This window comes from Chelonoidis abingdonii, chromosome 14 (assembly GCF_003597395.2).
Source record: "Chelonoidis abingdonii isolate Lonesome George chromosome 14, CheloAbing_2.0, whole genome shotgun sequence".
Classification (NCBI taxonomy): domain Eukaryota; kingdom Metazoa; phylum Chordata; order Testudines; family Testudinidae; genus Chelonoidis; species Chelonoidis abingdonii.
In genome coordinates, this window is record NC_133782.1 from 13,372,668 (window position 1) to 13,395,934 (window position 23,267).

Sequence of the window (23,267 nt, forward strand, 5' to 3'; positions counted from 1 at the left end):
GTTCATTTTAATGGAGTCACCAGGGCCGGTGTTAGACCTTCTGGAACCCCAGGGAGAAAGCTGAAGTCTGAGTCCTGCTGCATGAGGCTGAAGCCAAAGCCCAAGTTTTTAAGTGAGGTGAAACTTGGCTTATGCACGACAAATCAGACTGCTGAAAGGGGTACAGTAGTCTGGAAAGGTTGAGAACCACTGATCTAGGGCCACAATGAAAAGTTTATGCTAATAGGAAAATGTATGGTCTAATCTAATGGATAAATTACTGGTGTAGGAGTTGGAAAACCAGACTGTGCTGTGTGACCTTGGGCTTACCACTTCACCTTTCTGAGCCTCAATTTTCCCATGTGCAAATGAGGCATGATCCTTTAACTGCCTTTGAAAATACTTTGAGATCTGTAAATGGAAAGCTCTGTAAGGAGAGCAAAATATTATTCCAAGGAGCTGTTGGTAATAAATTTAATTTTGAAGGAACTGTAAAAGTTTCTGATGGTGACATAGAGTTAGGGAAGGAGAAGTAGAGTGGAGATTTGGGCTCAAATACTATGAAAGTTAGGGAGACACCTAAAAAAAATTGTGGACATTCCCTTGAATAAACAACTCAATTCAGTTCACCTTTGTGTACATCCTTTTTGTGTCAGATTTCACTGATTATTCTAGAAAATAAGTTCAATGGCACCAATGTTTATGGACAAATAATTTTAAGCAACTATTAGAGAATATTAGTGGAAAGCCAATTCTGAACTCAGACCACAAATATTTGCACCAGCAACCTGATTCTAAGAGTTCTAGAAACTGAAGCAAGCCCATGTGACCTCTGTGGCTAACCAACATACAGCAGCTTGAATTTTAGCTGTTAAATACTTACATTGGACTGCTCCTGACCAGAGTTAGGCAAATAATGGATTTTTTTGGTTCGTCGGCAACTGAAAAAAATCATGGTTTCAATTTTGAGAATTTTTTGTTTGAAAAATTTTAAAGTTAAAAGAAATTTCAAAACAATGTCATTTTGAACTGAAATGTTTTATTGTGAAAATGTCAAAACAAAAATGTTTAGCTTATTTAGAATTCAAAATTTTTCTTTTTGACCAATACAATTTGATGAAGTAAATTCACAAAATATTATGGTGTTGGTGAATCTGCATTTTTTACCAGAAAAAAAAGTTTGCATTGAAAATTTCACCTGTCTGCAGACCAAAAATTAGTCAGTGACTAATTTCAAAGTCTGAATACATTCAAGAAAATCATGAACCATTTGAGGACAGTTTGTGATCAGGAAGAGGCTAAATTTGTTGAATAAATCATTCAGTGCATAAAATTTCATCTCTTCTTGTCTCCACAGATTCACTTTGGGCCAAGCATGTGTATGAAAATGTCACAGTTCTGATCCATTTGTATTTCAGGTCTCACACGAACAGTATTACTTAAGAGAGAGTTGGAACAGGAATATATTCTAATCCTGATTTGTCCTTCGTAGGCTGCTATGACACCAATGCAGTGGGTGGAAAAGGGTCGGGGGGAAGGAAGCACGGATTGAACATGCTATCTTCCATCTCTTCCCAAGTGGTAGACAGTCCCTTGGGGTCCATTGCCAGCTGGGTGTAACCCCTCCAAAGCTATTGTAACCTGGGTTGGGACCAGGCAGAGAATCAGTGACCCGTAAGTGTGCTTCCTGACAATCCACTTCTGTTGATCTCCAGTCCAGCAGAGAATCTGAGCCAAAGTCCATAGGAACATTTAGAAGCAAGTTTAAGCTTCTCACTTTCCCTTCTGTTTCTAGATATATTTTTCCCTTTGCTCTGTGGTGATGACGCTGAAGGCTGAGAACACAATACCAAACAAGTTATGGTATTATGGGCTGTGCCTTTAGGGGCTGAACTTTGATATTCACAGAGAGATTGGCAGTCCTTTTTTTCAGGTAGTTAGCTTAGAATGCGGGATCTTAACCCACCATTTTTGGGAACAGACAAATAAGCCCGTTTGACTATTCCCATTTCCCTTTTGTGGCTTCTGATATGAGCCAGGCAGACTCTAGCACATTATAAAAAAACCCCCCAAACTACCATGTTCTGCGCATGGAACCCCAGGAAACTGTGTCCCTTAGAGTATGTCTACATTGCTAAAAAGGTGTGTTCTTAACTCAAGTTAGCTAACCCAAGTTAAAATAGCAGTGAAGATGTGACAACTCAGGTTAGCAGCTTGAGTGAAAGCTTTTAGAAGAGGCTGGGGTTGAACTTTAGCTGCAAAGCTGAGTTGCCATGTCTTCAATGCTATTTGCAGATGACTTGGCTAACCTGACTTAAGAGCACACTTTTTGCAGTGTAGACATACCTTTAGGGGTAGCCCTTCCAGGGGAGGGTTGAAGTGCAGTGTAGGGGAAGATTGCATTGCTGCTATCTTTATTTTGTGGATAAACAGATGACTAGTCTGCAGGGCTGTCAACTGGTACCTTTCATGAGCTTTAAAAAAAACAACAATAAATGGAAGGTTTAATATCTTTGATGTTGAAAGCACCAGGAGAAATAAAATAAAGATCAATGTGTAATTATATGCTGTTTTTTATTCCAAACAAATGAAAGTGTACTCTGACTACTGAATTCAACAGGAATATTTAATAGTAAGCACTTGTGTGCCTTCGGCTGACAGTATCTTGATAGTTCTGTCTAATGCAATGATTGCATTCTAACAAAAAATAATATGGATTTTTTGATGCTTTACCGCTATTTGTACTTGCAGAGAATATAAAGACCAGGGTTTTCACCTGAACTTTTAGTGGCTGTTAAGTGAAAAATAATTTTATCGGGGAAGTGAATGTGCAATGTTCCCATGGTTTCCCTCCCTTGCACATTTATCTCCAAGTAATCAAAGAATCATTCTCCCTCTAGACATTTTTCTGAAAAGTTTTCATATAAAACCAAACCAGCTGAAAGAAAAATTATACATGCTACATGAAGACAGTGGTGGACTTACAGATGAGCAGATTACAGCCCTAAGAAGGTAACCTTTTGGATTCAGTTCTTTATGATATCTATTACCAGATTTGTTTTCTGCAAATAAAGGGAAATTCAGGGAAAGTGTTTACCCAGGCATCTGATGTACCCTGACTGCTGCATTGAAAATTAGAGGAGCATGTATAAATGTCATTGTCTGCTATCCATTGTTCCCCAAAGAAACCAGCAGCCACCGTGCTATTGCTAGTGCAAGCTTCAGGAAAGCAGGAGTTTGGGAAGTGACAGCAAGTCAGGCATAATTTTGGGTGTAGTGGTTATGTGTAGTGGAAAGTTAGTGAAATGGCAATGCATTGGATCAGTGGGATTTCCCATGTCCGTGACAGCATTATCTTTATGGGGAAAATCCACTACACCTTGATACAATGTTAGCTTGGCATGCCATCAGTTATTTGTTTGAGAAAAAGACAGACAAAGAGATTTCTCAGAAAGAACAGGAGTACTTGTGGCACCTTAGAGACTAACAAATATATTTGAGCATATGCAAATCCAAAGAAGTGGGCTGTAGCTAATGAAAGCTTATGTTCAAATAAATTAGTTAGTCTCTAAGGTGCCACAAGTACTCTGTTCTTTTTGCGGATACAGACTAACACGGCTGCTGCTCTGTAAAGAGAATTCTGTTTCCCTTTTGAATACTGGTTTGGAGAGGGGCAAGGTAGGCAGGTCTTATAAAAGCTTTTTTTGGACAGACAGGATGTTATGGACATCATACACACTATTTATTAGGGGTAGAGATTTTTTGATCCAACGCCGAATATGAAGTTTCTGTCATTTTTAAATTTGTGCCTTTGAAAATCTGTCCCTATGGATATAAATAAGCACATGTAGGACATAAACACTTACAGCGTATAGGAACTGAGTAGTATCCCTTTAAATAGTTTATGAGCCTGGATGCCTAAACTGCCTTTTTTTTGCCTTTGAAAATCTTCCCCATAATACATACAGATGTGTATATGCCTATTCCAGAGGTTTGGTACCTTTGCCATAAATGTAAAATTCTCATGTAAAAATTGACGGCAGCTGCTTCTCTTCCCCAATCAAGAACATCTTCAACTTATTTGATCAAGACATTGTTGGAGAGGTGAAGGAAGCAGGTGTTTAAAGAGTTATTAAAATACTGCTCCTTCTGCTTTAGAGCGTAGGTTTAAATCTGCCCTTTGAAAAGTGATTTTGGAACCCTGACCTACTCTGCACCGGGCGTTTGTCCACATCATACATCACTTATAAAATGTATGGAATTATATCTATGCTTAGAAGATGACCAGAACTGGAAGATCAGTAGTACTGCATATCTGGAATGAGATGTTTGTACAAAAACCTGCCTGCAATAGAAGAAGATTTAGAAAAGTCAATAACTCCTCTGTATCATAGGCACAAACAAAGTCATATTAATGTTTTTAAAGGCATTGATATTCTGGTGAAAGATTTCCTGGTACCTGGGTGCAACTCAGTTACTAGTTTATGCAGTCTGTGGGCCAGATTCTCAGCTGGTGAAAAGTAGCCTAGCTCCATGGAAGTTAAGGGAGCTATGCTGATTTACACCAGCAGAGGATTTGACTCGGAAGCCTTGGTTTCAAAAGGTGACCTTATTCTCTAGTTCCTAACTATCCTGACCAAAGTACATGCTGACCAAGAATTAACTCTCCTGAAATACTTTGTTAATACAAGCAAACGGGTGGGTGGAGCTAACAGGAATGAACAAATGCTATTGGTCACATAATCTGCCAGAGTGCACAGAACAAGTTCAGCCCTACTTGCAGGTGGCAACTAATGTAAACTCTCTCTTAGGAGAGGCAGCACTAGTTATGGGAACTCTCATTGAAATTAAAGGAGGGTTTTCAGGGAGCATTTTTATCAGGAATAACTGAGATATTAAACAATCCCCATGACCCTGGATATTAAACAATGCCCTTGCTGTAGACCTACCCTGTATTTGCAAACACATATAATCCCTGAATATATACCCAGTGTTCAGACCTCAAGACACCACGCTATATTTACACCAGCGTCTTCAGCTGATTTAAATCAATTCAGCTCCATTGAAGTTAGGGGTGCTACACTGATTTACACTAGCTGGGGTTCTAGCCCATTAAGCAATGATATAAAATGGAAGAGGATTTTTTTCAAGATTTCAAAATGCTCTTTTGTATAGTGATAATGTTGAGGGAAGCATTAACAGATGCAATTGCATGTAATGTTAGATTCTATAGGAGGGTAGGTGTTCTGTTCTGTGCTAATGTATTGTCAGAGTCTAATAGAATTACAAATTTCAGCAAGAGTTTGAGACCTTTTTTCTCTGTATATGAAACAGATTTCAAAATGTTACTGAACAGACAATACATATACATTTCAGAATCAAGGGCCGGTTTTCAAAAGAGCTCAGTGTCCTTCAGTTCCCGTTTAAACACCTAAATGAAGGGGGCAGATTTTCAAAAGTGTTTCGGTACCTAGCAGTTTCTCTTCAGAACACTGGACTCAGAACACTGGACTCAGAACAACAGAAACTGCAAGAAAATGATCATTTCTGAGAATCTGCCCACTACATCTGGGTGCTGAAATGGGAACTTTTGAAAACTTGGCCCAAATTATTTAGGAAAACAGGAATCTAAATACTGTACACATTTACAGTGAGTCAGGAAACTTTTTCTGAAGCATTCCTGTATTACAGAAATATTACAGTATATAAACATCAATGGGAAATCCAAATCCTACTATCCAAAGGAAAATGCACAAAATTTTACAGCTAAATGCAACATTAAAATGTTAAGGTCATGGCCAGTGGACAAAATTCTGCTTTTAGTTTGGTGTAAATATGAAATAAATTGATTGCAACCAATTGTATTGGGGAACTAGATGAATATTATTGGACAAACATAGGTGTTATTTTGATTCAGAAATCATTCCTTATTTCTATGAGTGAATTCTCTATTCATTTTTTGAAATCAGTAGCAAAACACAAGGATTTGCACCTGTCTCTATAGTGAGTTTGATTATTCTAAGCAGTATTATGAGGGAGACCTTTGAGAAGTCACATGGACCAGAATTTTCAGAAGTATATGCTATTTTTTAGTGTCCAGCTTGAGACACCTAAGGCATGTTTTTTCATAACTGCTGAGCACCCACAACTTCACTTGACTTCATAAGTTTCTGCAGATGCTCAGCACCTCTGAAAATCAGACCCTAGGTATCTCAAACTGGGTGCCACCAAGTGGAGATGCCAAAAATTAGTGGTCACTTTTAAAATTTTTTTGATATTAATGTCTTTGTGCCTCAGTTTCCCCATTTGTAAAACAGGGATAATTCTACCTATCCACCTTTGTAAAGTGCTTTCAGATCTACCAACGAAAAGCCACTGCTTGAGTACTGCATATTATTATTATTTCCCAGGCCACATGTATGTGTTTAACTGATTACTGTGATAACCAGATACTGATTACTGTATTCATTACTGTGGCCACTTATTGTTAGCTTCCCCTGCAGTTAGACTGAACTCCTGGGAAGTATCCTTACTAAATAATCTGAAACAGAACAAGTAGAATATAATACACAGTATCAGAGGTGCAATATACGGAATGGACAAACTGTATCATAATACAATATTTTTCTGGGAAAGAGAATGTCTTATTTTCATTCATTATTTTTCAGATATCTGCCAACTCCAAAAGATTTAGAAATGTATCAGTCCTTCAAGGGATCTCCTTCAGAGCTGCATGTGGTTGATCAGTTTATGCTAGAGGTAAGCAAATGTAGCAGTCATTAAAAACATGTCACATGAGATTTCTGGGATTCTCTTTTACAGCATGGGTTAAAACACTTCAAGAACTTGCCCTTCCTATGATATTTTTGGCATTTATATTTCTAATCCCAGCTAGAGATATGGAGGGGCACTCAGGAGGAGAGTATATGGAGAAAAGTTAAGCAAATCTTATGATCCTTCCATTCTTATTCCCAAGAGGTCAGTGTCATTGCTTTTAAGGACATCTGGCCCCAAATGTGTGTGTATCTCTGTGCTTAATTTGCACATGCTCCTTATGTGTGCAATTGCGTGACTAAATTTTTAAGGGGTAGTGTAAAATTAATATATGAGAATAGCACTAGAAAAAATCTGCGCCTATGTCTGAATTGGCAAACTCATTATTAAAAGTACATGTTTGATGAACACAGTATTTGCTGGATGATCATTTCACAATTGATTCAGATTCCATCTTGTTCTATGCAGATGTGTAAAATTCCTCATTTAGGCCAAAGATTGGATCTTTTGCTTACGATACGAGAACTTCCCGTGTGCATGGGTGATCTGGAGCCTGTAAGTGGCATGATTTGCTTATGGTTTGCATTTAACTCAAATCCACCAGTTACATATTAAAGCACCAGATGTCTTTGATGCAAATTTTAAAAATCAGTGTATGTGAGGTGAGCTTTTCAATGGGAAAACAGTTCACCAGCCATAATGTTGACAGCTCATATTGTAATAATGCAGGCAGCCTGATGTATAAGATGTCATTTCACTGCATTATTCAAAAGCAATGTGCAAAAAGGTTTTGATCTATATGGCTCATGGCTTTTATAGCCAAGGGAGTCGAAACTAGCATGAAACTAAATTAGAGATGGGCTAGATTTGAAATACAATATGTACTGCCTGCTGGTGTGTTTAAAATACCCTAGGATAAGCCAAAACTTTGAGATCATTTATTAACACAGTGCCACCTGAAGAATGCAGGACCTCAGGAATGACATGAGACACAGTTCAAACCAATCAGCACAGCTGACATTTTGCCTGGAGTAAATTTTTAAGGCACTAGATGGGTGAATCATCTATTTTTTTTTTTAAAAAAGCCAAAGTAGTCTACAATAATAGTCTCTTCCTCCAAAAAAAGCCTAAACTAGAACAGCATCTATTAGTGACATTGCAGTGTTTGGGGAGCTGCTATGGTAAAATACTCTAGTATTTTTTTTTAAATGCTACCTCCTCTGTCTCACCCTGGTGTTAATTGGACTGGCAGTGGGAAGGACAGCCCAGAGTAGAGTGGCAAGGGGAGAGTACATGCTGTGATGGTTGGGTTGGGCCCCTGCTCACACGCCTCTTCAGGTTCTCCATCTCCCATTGGCCAGCAAGCAGAAGAAGTGCTCCCCTGTTAATTTAAATCCCTTCCTGCGTTCCAGGGCCTCTTGCCCCTATAGTTGCAGGAATGACATTAAAACTAGAGTTGGTTGGGACAATTTGGTGAAATAAAAATGTTTCACAGAGATGTATTCGTTTCGAAGAGAGAGAGAAACACACACACACACACACACTCAGAGCTAGGTACTCGCTGACTCTACAGCCTAGTTCAGTGATTCTCAGACTGTGAGTTGGGAACCCAACGTGGGTTGCGACTCTGTTTCAAAGGGGTCACCAGGGCTGGTGTTAGACTTGCTAGGGCCTGGGTTGAAGCTGAAAGTCAAGCCCTACTGCCCGAGGCTGAAGCCAAAGCCTGAGTCTCACCATTGAAGGCCAAAGCCCAAGTCAAAGCTTCTCCTCACAAGCGGAGCAGGGCCTGGGTGGGCTCAGGCTTCAGTCCCCCTCCTGGGGTTATGTAGTAGCTTTTTTTGTCAGAAGAGGGTTGCGGTGCGATGAAGTTTGAGAACCCCTGGCCTAGTTAGAGTATTGGCCAAAGAGGTGGGATATGCAAGTTCAAGTCCTTGCTCTTTCTGATTCAGAGTAAGCTGAGGAAAAAAACCTCCATGCTACAGCAGATGCTGGAACCTGCATCTTCCCAGGCCTGAGCCCTAACCACCAAGCTGCACATACATTTTGAGCTGAAAATGGACATTTTGGCAAACTTGTTTTTTGCAAAAATGTTCAAAAGATTTTGTTTTCATTCTGCATTGCAGTGAAAACAAATGAAAATTGCCACAAAATGGAATTGTCATCCCCCGTCAACTCTAATTAGGGTTGCATGTATTACTGGAGGTTCCATCAACATGACATCATATTTAATTCCTGGAGACTCTAGGACAATCCTGGAGGGTTGGCAACCATAGCTCTAATTAAAACCATAGTAACACTGAGCACAATTCAGAACAAGAATAGAGAGAGAACACTGGTATACACACACATCTGACCCTGTCTAGCTCAGTGTTACACTCATGCCATGCCACACTGAAACCAAATAACCGTGAATATTTGGGGAATGTGGTATAATGATTGCTTTGAAGTTATAATACAATCAAAGGTGATTTATTACTCACTGCACAGTATATTAGTTCCCTGGGTGTCTTATCACTTGGGCTGAATAACATAGGTGTGTAATGTGTAGGATTTCTACGTAAAGTAGTAGTGTATTATCAATATATCGTGGCTGACTCTGATGTACAGCCAATACTTTAACAAGGGTTTCCCCCGCTTCCTACAAACTTTGTATGCTTTGTATCTTGCACACAAGAAGTGTGAGGCACTCGAGAATTTATTCACTTGTTTTTCCTATTTTTAAAAAGGCTCTCTTATCCCTAACCATAGAAAGAAGGCAGCCTCACTGGGCAAACAGTGATATTAAGTTTGATTGCTGGAAATGATGAAGTTTGTTCCTGGAAAAAAAATGTCTGGAGTATTTTGATAAGATAGCACAGTGCTCAGCTGGTATACCTAGAAATGGGCAGGAGGGGGTGAAGGATAGAGAGATTCTTCTGGGCTCTAGGCTATCCATTTCCCCTGATAGTTGGTGCAATCTGGTATATTCCAATAGCAAAATATTTGCTCTTCATGGCATTTTTATGAGACTAGGGATAAATCCTTTCTGGCATGGATAATTTGGCAGGATTCAGGAAGGGCATGTCCTCATCAGAAGCAGGGAAATTGTGCCAACACTCCTTTTATCTTGATGGCAGAATTTTAACAAGGGGTTCATGAGAACCTCTGGCCTGGTCACCGAGAGAAATTAATTGAAAGACAGGCCTACAACAGCTAAACTATAGCTTGTGTACTTGAGCTAGGAACAGTTAGACCTAACAAAGAAAAAGAGGTGAAGACCTTATTGTACTTGCACCTTCCAGTTGAACTGAATTCAGGCTCTTGTGTTTCAGCTAATAAACCAGAAGATCCGAGCTTGCAAAGAGCTGCAAGCCAGCCAGAAATTTGTTGCTGTGTTGGAGTACATCTTAGCCATTGGGAACTACTTAAATGAAAAGGCTGGAAGAGAGATGGCTAAAGGATTTCAATTGTCTTCTTTGACCAAAGTGAATTAACACTTTTTCCTAGCATTGAAAACGCTGTGTTACAGTGCATATTAACTAACATAATGTTAAACATTGTTTTCCTTTAGCGTAGGCAAGCACAGTTGGGTTTAAAAATGGGGTAACTAATTGTCATTTACCTCTGAGAGCTTATTAACAAGGCTGTAGCCTGCTGTCCCTTGATCCATAACCCCTTCAGGATCCCTTGACAAGGGGGCAGGGCCAACTCAGGGAGTGCAGCAGTTTAACAAGCCCGGGAGTTTAGAAAGCTCGAGTAAGAATGCATAAGACGGAGTGAGCTAACAAGATAAAGAAAGTTTGGCTGCTGAGTGCTCAGCCGCAGAGGAGGAGGCTAAGGGAATATAACCTAAGTACTAGACAAGTGCCAGAGAAGCCTCCCAGAAAAGAATCACAGGAAGGAAGAAAGGGGGAGGGGAGAGAGAACTCTCCTCTCCCCGTATATCTAACAAACATACTGTAAACTTAGGCCAATAACTCTCCCCAGCAAAAAAACCTGCAAGAGTAAAAATAATGCAGACAGAAGTTCAGCAGCAGAGTGGGGCTATCTAGTTTATTGCCCTCAGTTCAACATGTACAATTACCTTCCTCAGAGGCTGGTGGCATAGGTGAGTATACGGTACAAGCACCTCATGGCCCTCAGAGAGACAGTACGGGCTTTTGAGGCCAGAGTGGCTGCACTGGAGGAACTAAGGGAGACAGACAGGTATGTAGAGGAGACTTTCAGGGGCACAATAGAGTGTCACCACCCGCAGTCAGACAGCCTGTCAAAGATCCACAGGATCGGTGCTATGCCCATAGCTTTGTAATAGTCTCTAGGAGGAACCCCTTCAGTGTGCCAGACCTCCAAGGGTCTGAATCTTCCTGCACAGGCAGGGCTGGCTCCAGGCAACAGCTCAGCAAGCAGGTGCTTGGGGCAGCCAAGGGGAAGGGGCAGCAATTTGGCGATGGGTCCCTCGATCCCTCTCGGAGGGAAGGACCTGCCGCTGAATTGCTGCTGAAGAAGAAAGCAGCGCAATGGAACTGCCGCTGGTTGTGATTGCGGCTTTTTGTTGTTGTTGTTGTTTTTGCTGCTTGGGGCGGCAAAAACCCTGGAGCCAGCCCTGTGCACAGGATAGGCCATGCGGACTTACCGCCCCCTTAGTCTGAACCTCTGCAGCTGCAGCACTCCTGTTTCGCAGCCTCCATGGCTGCATTCTCTGAAATGGCCCACATGCGGAGGCAGGAAGAGAGAGAGAACTGCAGGATCTCAGTGTGTGGATGAGAAATGGTGCAGGGAGGAGGGTTTTAGGTTCATCAAGAACTGGGGAACCTTGAACCTTTTGGGAAAGAAGGAACCTATGCAGGAAGGATGGGCTTCACCTTAACCAAAATGCACCAGACTGCTGGCATCTAACATTACAAAGGTTCTAGAGGACTTTTTAAACTAAGGGCTGTGGGAAAGCTGCCAGGTGCGGCAGAGCTGTGTGAGGGGTGGGGGTGGTACCTGCAAAGGCAAAGGATTCAGTCTCCCCAGCACAGCTCACCAGGCTCTCCATTCTGATATATCCATTCTGGGCTGCTCAAAGCTGCTGGCCAATTTAGTGCCCAACAGGCTCCGCTAGGCACATTAACCCTATACAGCCATATCAATCCTATGCACTTGCCACACTTGCCTTGGGACAACCATAATTTGGCTCTTAGTTCTCAAACAATCTCTTAACTAACTTTTCTATTACATCTTTCCCTGCCTCATCAAAATTTGCCAGCAGAAAATGTTGCCACTGAGCACAGTTCCCGTCCATACACCTGCTTCCTCACGCCACTCAGCAATAATGGAATCTGATCTGATCCCAGAACTGAGAATTGAATTCATATTCTGTAGGATGCTTGGAACCTTTTAAGAATATTATCAGATTATGCCTCATCTGTAAATAGAAGAGAGGTTTTTTTTTTTAATTATTCGTATTTCTTTTCCCACAGGAGACTTTAGTGTGTGTGTCTGTAATTTATAATGCGAGTGACAGTTCTGAGACAGTAAATTTTTTTGATAGGTACTGTAATGCCACATCTATTATAATGAAAAATATGTTCAAAATCATTTTCTGACGCAAAGCATCTCCCCAGATTCTATTAAGGAACCTTACTGTCTACATGAACACCACATAATGCTTTTAAATGGGACCCGGGGCAGGAGCATATTTGGAGATGCAGAATCAATTGCAGTCAATTAAGATATCTTAAGTTTTAAAAAAGAAAAATGAGACATTACAAAGAAATAATAAAGGACCTGAGAAAATGCAAAGTTAATTTTAAGCAGAAATGTATGTGGGATGGCAGATTGAAAAGAGAGAGATTTAATTCCATTGTGTTTTCTATTCCTGTCAAATTTACCTAGGAGCTATCAACATCCCTGCTGTTCCAATTTTTTAAAAATGTCTAATAACCTAGACTATCAATTTATTGCTGTATTCTATTTGTAGTTATCGCTGCTGCGGGGTAAGGAGAGGAAGATCACCTTGCTTCATGCCCTTGTGGAACAGATCTTCTTACATGAGCCTGATTTGGCTAAATTTTCTCAGGAGTTGACAGAATTTGAAGCTGTTCCTGGTGGTAATAGAATAATAATAATAAAAAAAAACCTTTTGCAAAAGTCCCCATCTTCACATTATGTGCATAAGTTTTATTAACATTTTTTTCCTTCCTCCAATCTCCCACTCTGTTTCTTTCCAGCTTCCATCAAAGGTCTCAGTGCTGAAATTGATGGTATGTAAATACGTTTTCTAAATTCATAGAAAGACTTTCATACATTGTGCAGTCACTCGAAACAGGTTTTCATTGCACTTATTTTGTAGTTTGTAAAGAGGTTCAAAATATTAAGGTAAGAGGTTGCCATGGCTATATATAAACGTCATGTTATCATGTGGAATTTTAAAAAGAAATATTTGTGTGTCCATGTCGTTTAGAAATGATCTATCAAAATATACTGTCTGATAATAGCAAAATTCATTAAGTTTGCCTTAAATTCAGATGTTAAGAGATACAAGTGCTCTATCAAAATTACTTCTAGGAGAGTCACAGAAGGCATGCAGAAAAGTAAGGGAAAACTCAATATAGTTAAGTAATGAAGTTCAAGAAGCCATTTGAACTAAACCAGTATCTTTAGTAAGTGTAAATGCACCGCTAGTGAAGCTGGTAGAAAAGAGCAAAACTGGGAGGTCAAATATAAGATAGCAATTGGGAGGATATGAAGGAACTTGGGGCTAGGTGTAAAGGGTGTGAGGACCATTGAAGTGAATGAGCTTTGGATTTGTCCCTGTAAAGCAACAAAGGCATAAAAAACAAATACAAATGTATTTCAATTTTATCAGAAGCAGGATGCTTACAAATGTTCAATCTACTGTTTAAAAAGTGTGCTATGTATGATAATTGGAACTGTTGACCAAGAAGTCCATCTTCTATGCTACGCAAAATGACAGAAGCACTGACTACAGGGGGAGCTGGTAGTGATCCCTATATTTAGATTCCCATTTTTATGAAGGATGGAGAAACTCTATGCTTTTCTCAAAGAAGCTCTATGCTTCTGTTTGCATTGAGTGTTTGATTGGGGGTACACCCCCTAGGTTACTGAAGTGCCTTTTTAGCTCATCCCATGAAATTTCATTCAGATTTTGCTGAGCTATAAACTATTAAAAATCACTATTTCCCTTCTGTCACTTGCATTCCTTGGGAGCATTTTGGCAGCCTGCCCAATTCACTGGCTATTCTAAGGCCAGGCTCATGCTGCCATGGCCAAATCTGCAACAACAGACACTGCCTACTTGGAACTACTAGGAGCTGCCAGATTATCTGTAGTGTTGGGGGATGGGAGAAAGAGAATTGGACTGGGCTCACCCATCAACTGAACCCATCACATGATGCATTCCCCTTCCCTCTAGCGGCACCAGATGTAGCTCCCCAATTCCCATGGTGGAGGGAGAAGAAAGAGAGATGGGTCATACTCCTCACTCAACCAATCCCATACCCAGCCTGCAGCCCCAAGGGCCAATCCTATCTCTTGGGGGCACCACATAAGGCAGAAGCTCCCCCAACTCCTGGAGTAGAGTAGAAACAGGACTGGACTGCACTCCTAATCAGCCCTCTGGAACGCAGCACCCAGATCTAGTGGTCCACCCCACCTCTGGGATAATAGCTTTCTCTTGCTGCCATCTACTGCAGTTAGCCCTATAGCTCAACTGGTAGCAGCCAGTGCTATGGATCTGAAGGTTCAAGTTTGTATGGTTTTCTGTGAGGCATAACAGGCCTTTACACAACTTAATGGGTGTTTGTTACCGAAGTTCTTGAAATGTGTCAATTCCTCTCTGTTTTGTGATTAGTGTTAAAGAAAGAATTGGAAAATGTTATTCAGTACAGGAAGTTTATCAAGTCCAAGACTATCAAGGCAACAACCCAAGAGTCTCAGTTCTACAAGGAACTAAAGGTAACTTTTACAAGAACTTTATTTTAGACTGGAGATCGCTGATGAGTAATGTATTCTACTTGGTTAGGGCTCAATATAACCTGACTTTCCAGCTGAGGCAGGGTGTAATAGGATACAAACTGATGGTTATGTCTCTGTGATAGCTACTTACTAGTGCTGGCTGGAAGCCAACATTTCTGTTCCACAAAAATTCTTGATACTTCAGAATCTGGTTTTGTTCTGATGCAGAACAAAAATGAGACCTTGTGAAAACTTTTTGCAAAAATGCAAAGAATCATAGGATTGGAAGGGACCTCGAGAGGCCATCTAGTCCAGTCCCCTGCATTCATGGCAGGACTAAGTATTAGATAGACCATCTCTGACAGGTGTTTGTCTAACCTGCTCTTAAAAGTCTCCAGTGATGGAGATTCCACAACCTCCTTAGGCAATTTATTTGAGTGCTTAACCACCTTGACAGTTAGGAAGTTTTCCTAATGTCCAACCTAAACCTCCTTTGCTGCAATTTAAGCCCATTGCTTCTTGTCCTATCATGAGAGAAGGAAGGGGAATAGCTGATAGGTTGGTGCCCAGGACACTCACCTGGGATGTGTGGAACCCAGGTTCAAGACCCTACTCCTAATCCAGCAGGGTAGGAGTTTGAACCTGAGTCTCCCACATTACTGGTGAGTGTGGTAACCCCCTGACTATTGATTATGCTCACAGAGGGCTCTCTTTTCTGACTAGAAATTCCATCCTGGGCCTGAGAAACCTTCCCAAAACATTTTAGTTTTAATGAAAAGGCTTCACAGAGCTGCTACGTCCCTTCCCCATACAGTTGGGTAGGGTGTGGTGGCAGAGCCCTCCTCCTCCTTCACAATGCAGATGGTGTCAGAGCTGTTCTGGCACAGTAGAGAGTACACTACCCCAGGAATAGACCTGGTAGAGTTTACTCTGTCCCCAAACAGCAGGGAGACTGGCAGAGAGACTGATTTCCCACACCACTGGCTTCTCCAGAAGCAATGCAACCACATGCTATCCCTTAGACTGGGCAGATTGGAGTGTTATCTTTTAGTCATTGATGAGTACTAAGCTATTGTAATAATATACATGGTTTTAATAAGACTAATTTGAAGAGAACAGCTGTTAAGAAACATCCTCAGTTTCAAAATTTAGATTTCTGTAGCCTTATTTCCAGCAGGTAACTTGGATATAGGTACTTGCAACGTAAGCCATGTGTTTTTGATGCACTAAATCCTGTATGGACAAGTGTTAGAATGCAACAACAGTGCAGTGCAGGTGCACATGCACAGTGGCTAATAAAAATTGTGGGTCCTTGAGCTTTAACTTGCATTTTTTACTTTCATTGTTTCTAATAGATTTAAGTCATCTCAGTGGACAAACTCCTGAGAGCTCTCAAATTCTGAAACTCTCTTATTGGCTTCATTAATCTGATATTTGTATGGAAATGCAGAAGATTGTGAGTAGGCTTATATTTTGCACATCTCACAGTCTTGGTGGCATATGGAAAATTTGACCTGCATTCTCTTTTTTGTTATCAGTAAACCATCTGACTGCTGTCAAGTATTGCTTTCATACTGTATCCTTGTAGCTACTCAACACTGTGGGGTTTTTTAAATTTATTACAGGATCTAATTCAGAAGTATGAAGGACATCTTTCCCAATTGTCCAAAAGATGTGATGAAATGAAGAAGCTCTACACTGACACACTGGTACATATTATATTAAAACATAGTTGAAAGAAATCTACATTTTTTAAAATATGTTTTCTAAAAATGCACAAACTTCCATAAATGGAGCTCACACATGTTTTAGATACACTTCCCTCAGTACATATAGATTTAGGTGTAACTCTGGTAAGAAATACCATATCCCACATTGTGTATAGATCAGTGGCAGAATGATTTGAATAAGCATTTGCCATTTAATTTTTTTTGAGGGTTTATAGCCTGAGTTTCACTGGCGCTATGCACCTCCAGCTACTACTGATGACAACAGGAAATGCAAGTGCTCACCTTCAAAATTCAAACCATTATTATATAACAAACAGGGCTCATGGTAAACAAAATGAATACATATTTAGCACTTGCACTGACTTTTCATCTTCAAGGTCTTTCCAAAATTTAAGTCATAACACTCACATGAAGTACATCAGGCTGTTATCCCAATTGTCCAGGAGAGGAAACTGAGGCAGAAACTCTAAAATTTTGTCCACAATGACATTAAAAAATATCTCCTGGCATCATAGTATCACTGGCTCAGCGCCGCTGGCTGTAGCAATAGTGGTGTTATGCTGGAGGTTATTTCAATGGCTGCCTGAAAACATCTTTGATCTGTGAGCTATCACAGATCTCACAAGCTGAGCATGTCAGGTGCCTTTCATTCAGGTGAAATGAGGAAGCAGTTAAATGTCCTTTTCTTAGTGATAGCTGAAACAATAGAAGCCACAGTTCAAGGCACTAGACTGTACGCAAGCCGAGGACAGAGGCAGGACTGTGTGGGCCCAGAGGGTTCCCTGGGACTGATAGTTGCAGGCATGTGTGTGTGTGTGTGTGTGAGAGAGAGAGAGAGAGAGAGAGAGAGAGGAAGCCAAGAGAACATGAGAGAAGCAGACGATGTGTTCTGAGAGGGAGTAGAGATGGAGCTTCTTGGGCTCAGGACTGGCTGGAAATTAAGCTTGGACTTCTGAACAAGGAAACTGCCTCCTGATTGTTCCTACTCTGTCAGGGAACCAGCACTTTGTGTGCATTCATTTGTAAATAAACAGGCTTGCCCCAAAGAAATATCCAGCTCTTATCAATTATCAGCCAAGTGAGTCCCTGAATATTGGCTAACCACTCAGGCCAATGGAGCAGCAGTAGGAACACTGGTGACTACATGCTAACATTTTTACCACCATGACTGCTGGACTTGCTCCAAGCATGGTTAGAGGACAATGGTAGAAACACCTGCAGCCAGCCTATAGTAGCACTTCCACCATTTGCTGACATGATTGAGTGATAACATTACAAGATTTTTTTTAAAAAGTGCCAGCCTCAATGAATTGCACATGACCACAGACAGGTCAGTCTTAACAGCGGGAACAATAAGATCTTGTTCCCAGTCCTGTGCTCAGAGCACCAGGCCAACACCTCTAAATCTTTTTTGTTTTAAAAAAATTGGTTGTATAAAAATAGTTAACATTAAAAGTATGTTTCTTCTTGTTGTTCAACGTGGTGGTAGGGAAAATACTACAAAATATGATGACATTTGGGTGACCTTGAGGGACCCTGTCTGAGCATCAGCAGAAGATTAAAGAGATGTTTGACCAGGAAAATGTAACTAGTAATGTTTTACTAGCAGTAACATTATAACAGAGTACAAAGGTTCCTCGGTGTCTCTTGTTGCTTTTGAAAAACAGAACAGCCTCAACCTAGTGTAACAAGCCAAATGTGAACTACAGGATATACACTAAGGATCCTATCCTGAGCCTGCAACCAAAGACTGTGTAAAAAGAAAACAATAGAGAAGTGGGGGAAGTAGGAAAGGATCCTTATTCTCAACTCAGAACTAGGGCTTGGGTCACTCATGGATAGAGCTGGTCAGAACATTTTCAGTGAAATTGCAGCAACAGCAACTCTGAGGCTATAGCCTGGTGCTTAGGGCCACTGGTCTGCAAAGTGAAAGAGCTAGATTCAAGTCTTTGCTTGCTTCAGAGTGATCTGGGATGGAAAACTGCTCAGAATCAGGAAGAGCAAGGACTTGCACCTGAGTCTTCTACCTAGGTTTTCCAGGTCCATGCCTTACCCAGCATGACATGCACCTCCCTGAATTGAAAAACCCAAGGTTTGGTTGGAAAACAGACATTTTGACACATTCCATTTTTGCAAAAGCATTCAAAAGAATTTGGTTTTGTTCCAGTGCCAAAGGAAAACAAATTTTGAAACCTGGCAAGTTGCCGCAAAACAGAATTGTCTTGCAGCCAGTCTACCCATGAAGCTGCACCATGTCACCCGGTCCAGCTGCTGCTGGATGTGGACTGCTGCTCTGTAGCCCCACCATCAGGATTTACACTATACACGTGCACCAATAAGCCATCATCTCCTATAAAACCCTTTGTCCCCCTTTCACAGGAGACCCACAGGTTTCAAGCTGTCTTGTGGACAGAAGGTGCCTCAGGATTTGATTTTATAATTATATTTCAATATTGTGATTTTTGGCTTAACTTCCTCAAACAGAAGGAAAGGAGTGCTCTTTTCTAGAGGGTTCTATTCTGGAACATGGGTTTATAGGACATTGTCTAGAGCAAGCAGACAACTGTGTGTGTTTGCATGAACCCTATCCTATCCTACAAACTGAACAGCACTCATAGGCAATAGTACAGGGGATACATGTTCTAGAAATATCTTGCAGGTGCCAATAAAATAGACCCCCATAGGTCTATCTTTATTATTTAATTTCTACTTATGAAAGCAGTAATGACCTTAGCACGTGGCATTTCTGTGGTATTATGATAAACTGGGGATAATTGCCCATGGTGTAGCTGTGGGCTGTCAACTGCTCCCAGATGGCTCTTAGCCCTAGGAAATGCCTCACTCATTATTGCTTAAATAACGGTACACCCTGGTGTGTTGAGAAAGGCCTGCCAAAGACCAAAGGCTTCCAGCACCCAAGAGGTGCAGTTAGGAGCACAATGTTAAAACTAATGAGCCGATACCAACCGATAATGTTTTGAGTGGTCCATCTCCTTTTCTCTAGATGCTAGATCCATGGTCGCAAATAGGAATCTGATTATTGGAATGATAAAGTAGAGAGAGAGAGAGAGAGGAAATTGTTAATCAATTGAACAAGTAATATCTCCTTATTCAGATCATTCATTCTGTTTCAGTTGCAGCTTGTAATACTACTGGAATGCTATTCAGTCTTGGGAGGGCTGTTGCTCTCAGTTATAGACAAGATAAAGCCTTGAAGAATCACAAAATGCCTTTTTAAACTTCTCTTATTATGAACCTTTTGAGCAAGTTCTATGATTTTTCCTGATCTGTTAGAAAAGCCATTTGTAGCACTATAGGGTCTTAACTTATTGATGACATTGAGGAACTGCCCTTGAAAATGATGACAAACCTCCTTAATTAAACCCCAGTAAATGATTTAAAGTTAAGAACCATCATATGCCCTAAAGCCAGAGAACTGATATAGGGTTGTAGTTGATCTGAGCCTTGAATCCCATCCCTAGCTCTGGATTTTTATAGGCTAGCTGCTTTGACTTGTTGTTTTCTAGTAGATTGCACATTGTGTGGATTATCTCTAGAGACAGTCAAAAATCCCCCCCCCCCCGCTTTTTTTGGGTGGAATTTGTGTTTTTAACTAAATGAAATTCTTCTAAGGGTATGTCTACACTGCCCGCCGGATCGATGGATAGCGATCGATCCAATGGGGGTCGATTTATCGTGTCTAGTCTAGATGCAATAAATTGATCCCTGAGTGCTCTCCTATCGACTTCTGTACTCCACCGCCGTGAGACGTGCAGGCAGAGTTGACGGGGGAGTGGCGGCAGTCGATTCATCGCAGTGAAGACACCGCGGTGAGTAGGTCTATGTATGTTGACTTCAGCTACGCTATTCATGTAGTTGAAGTTGCATAACTTAGATTGACCCCCCAGCCCCTAGTCTAGACCAGGCCTCAGAGTGTCTGCTTTCCACAGAATTTTTTTATTTTTTATTTTTCATTAGAAAATCAAATGCCTGAAAACAGAAATATTTGGGTCAAAGCAGAAATGTCTCCATTTTCTTCTGTGCACCAGGACTACACCTCCTGTGATGAACCAGGTCCAGCAGCTCCCAGGATGTGCTGCTAGAGAAAATGGTACATTGCAGGAGATGCAGTCTGACCAGGGTGCTGGGGTTATAGAAGAAATGGGAGCATGGGGAGAGCTATGTGAAGATTAAGATTATTATTATTTATTTTTAAGTTTGCTAGCAGCTAAAAAAAATGAAGAAAAATTTTGGTTCTGGTCTAACTGAAACTGATTTTTTTCAGGATTTCTGGTGACTCAATAAAAAAGTTTCAAGTTGAGCTAACTGGGTCAAACTAGTTGTGTTTTTGTTTTAACAAAAGGAAATTAAGGGCTAGAGAAAGAAAACAAAGGACGAGGTAATGACACTCCTGCTTCTACTCAGTACCCCAGTAGTTAGGGAACTGATGTGGGAGACCCAGGTTTGAATTCGCACTCTGGAGCAGGTAGTTGAACCCTTTCTCCCAGGAGAGTACCCTCACCACCAGGCTGTAGGGTTTGTGTCCATCAATCTCTCTTGCTGAAGCTGTTCTGTTTATTGCAAATAGTGAAATATTACTTAGAGCAGGGACTGAAATCCAATTCTGCCACCAACTTAGGTGAGTGCCCTAACCACATGGCTATGGAGCAGTGGTGGGCAACCTGTAGCCCACAGGCCCATGAGCGTAAGCTGATTATGTGCCGTGAGACATTTTGCTGAGTTGACCATCCACAGGCCCGGCTCCCTGCAGCTCCCAGTGGCCGTAGTTTGCTGTTACCGGCCAATGGGAGCTGCGGTGGGCTAGGCCTGTGGATGATCAATAACAGCAACATGTTTCATGGCCCACAGTCAGCTTACCCTCATGGGCCACATGTGGCCTGCGGGCTGCAGGTTGCCCACTGCTGCTATAGAGTCATTCTCTGTCTCATTGTCCCTCACAGTGATTATTCAAGCATTTTACACAAAGTAGAACAGTTTCAGCAAGAGTCATTGAGAACTTAGCTGTTTTTATTTGAGCTGGTTGAAGTGATCTGAATTTTGAAATTTATGATGAAATTTCATAATTTGAAAAAATAATCAAGAAAACTGTAGATAAGACTTTCAGTTATTCTTCTGTTTATACCAAATCTAGAGCTAGTCAATTTTTAAAAAATGATTTTTTTCAAATAAAAAACAAGATAAGATTTTCTTTTTTCACCATTTCCCCCCTCTTTTTATGAACAGCTCTATTTTTTGTGGATTAGCTAATTGATTTAATTAAAATATAGAATTAAAAATAGTCTTAACATTTAATGTGGTTATTGCATAATCTGTTAAATTGCTATCCCTGGAACACAAAGTTCTACATTTAGCCAAATCGTCGGCAACAGCTGTATAATTTTAGCCACACTACCCCCTGTGTAAGTCTCAGTTGGGACATGAAAAAATCAGCGGGATGGATAATTCAGTTTCCGTGGTTATTTAATCTCTCTTCCCTCAGTTGTCACTATGGTCCAGTGATCGGTTCTGATGATTTGTGGATGGACCTGGAATTTTGGTGATGTATGAATTGAAACCACAGAATAATACTAAATTAAGAGGAAGGGTAATCTTGAGCTAACTGCAATGTATTAAGACGTTGGAGATCTGGATTCAGTTACCAGCTCGGCCAAAGATTCTTGTATCACCTTGGGCAAGTCATTTAATCTTTCTGGCTTGATCCTACACCATTAAAGTCAATGGAAGTTTTAGGATGAAGCCCTTTGTTCTGTATTACCCATCTGTAAAACTTGGGTAATTATATTTCCATTCTCTAACTTGTCATGTTAGATTTTAAGCTGTTTGCGGCAGGGACCACCTGTTCTTGTATATTTACATAATGTCTGGTGGAAGGGAGCCCCGGTCTCAACTATGGCTTTTAGATGTTCCTTTGGCTTTTAGATGTTCCTGTAATCATAATACCAATAATAATGAATGCATTTAATCTTGGGCACTGATCATGAAAATCTAGGATGCTGTTCAAGCTACTTGGATAATGTTAAATATTTAGTATTTTTTCTCTTTCAAATTCACAGGTAAAATTTGGGGAATCACCAGATCAAGACTCTCAAGAGCTATTTGGCTGGATTTCTGCATTCATTAGGGAATTCAGGAAGGTCTCTGCAGACATTATGTAATAAAGTCACCAATATAATGTTAAAGGAAAATAATTTTTCTTTTAAATTTTGTGCCATGGAACTGAGAGCTTTTGGGGGTACTTAGATGGCATATAGAAATTGTACTTGCTCTCTGAGCAGGGTTGAATTTTGTCCTGTGTGGTATAGTTAAAGTAGATACTATACACTTACAAGGTTTTAAAATTTGACCTTCAAAATCCCAGATTATCCATGTGCATCTTCCTGGTTTTGTTTCTAACTTTCTTACCAATGCATCTATTTTGGGGGCCAAAAATATTTTATCCACTGAAATGTCTGTACACTGTGAGGGGAGAAAATCTCAGCATATTATAAATTCTCTTTTTAATACTTTTCTTTGAAACCCAGTCTTTTGAGTGAATTTTATGAAGTCCTCCTGAGGAAAGAATAACTGTGTGGTGTTCTAATTTTTTACTCTTCTTACTGTAATTTTACTAAATAATGTATCATCTGCTTTGTAATGAAATGTGGACTCTTTACCCACAGAGGAAAACGTTTAGCAAAAATTCATGTTCATCTGCATCTATTACAGCCTGGCAACTAAAAATGAATAATGAGAAGAGTGTAAGGCTGCATAATTTTTTTTTTTTTTTTTTTTTTTTACAAAGCAGTACAATAAAATTGTTCTTTTTTTCATGACTAATGTTGTAGA

At 40.5% G+C, this 23,267-nt stretch overlaps 1 protein-coding gene across 2 annotated transcripts in view; it reads left to right on the forward strand.

The window, feature by feature from the left end:
• The window catches only part of LOC116826066 (disheveled-associated activator of morphogenesis 2-like), a 57,466-nt gene extending 34,199 nt beyond the window's left edge, over positions 1 to 23,267 (forward strand). For both annotated transcript variants that reach the window (XM_032782551.2, XM_032782552.2), the window contains exons 9-17: positions 2,880 to 2,991; positions 6,648 to 6,738; positions 7,222 to 7,308; positions 10,065 to 10,217; positions 12,695 to 12,824; positions 12,945 to 12,977; positions 14,588 to 14,691; positions 16,317 to 16,400; positions 22,496 to 23,267. In XM_032782551.2, coding sequence (XP_032638442.1) covers positions 2,880 to 2,991; positions 6,648 to 6,738; positions 7,222 to 7,308; positions 10,065 to 10,217; positions 12,695 to 12,824; positions 12,945 to 12,977; positions 14,588 to 14,691; positions 16,317 to 16,400; positions 22,496 to 22,597 — 896 coding nt within the window. In that variant the 3' untranslated portion in view covers positions 22,598 to 23,267. The remainder of the gene's footprint in view (positions 1 to 2,879; positions 2,992 to 6,647; positions 6,739 to 7,221; positions 7,309 to 10,064; positions 10,218 to 12,694; positions 12,825 to 12,944; positions 12,978 to 14,587; positions 14,692 to 16,316; positions 16,401 to 22,495) is intronic.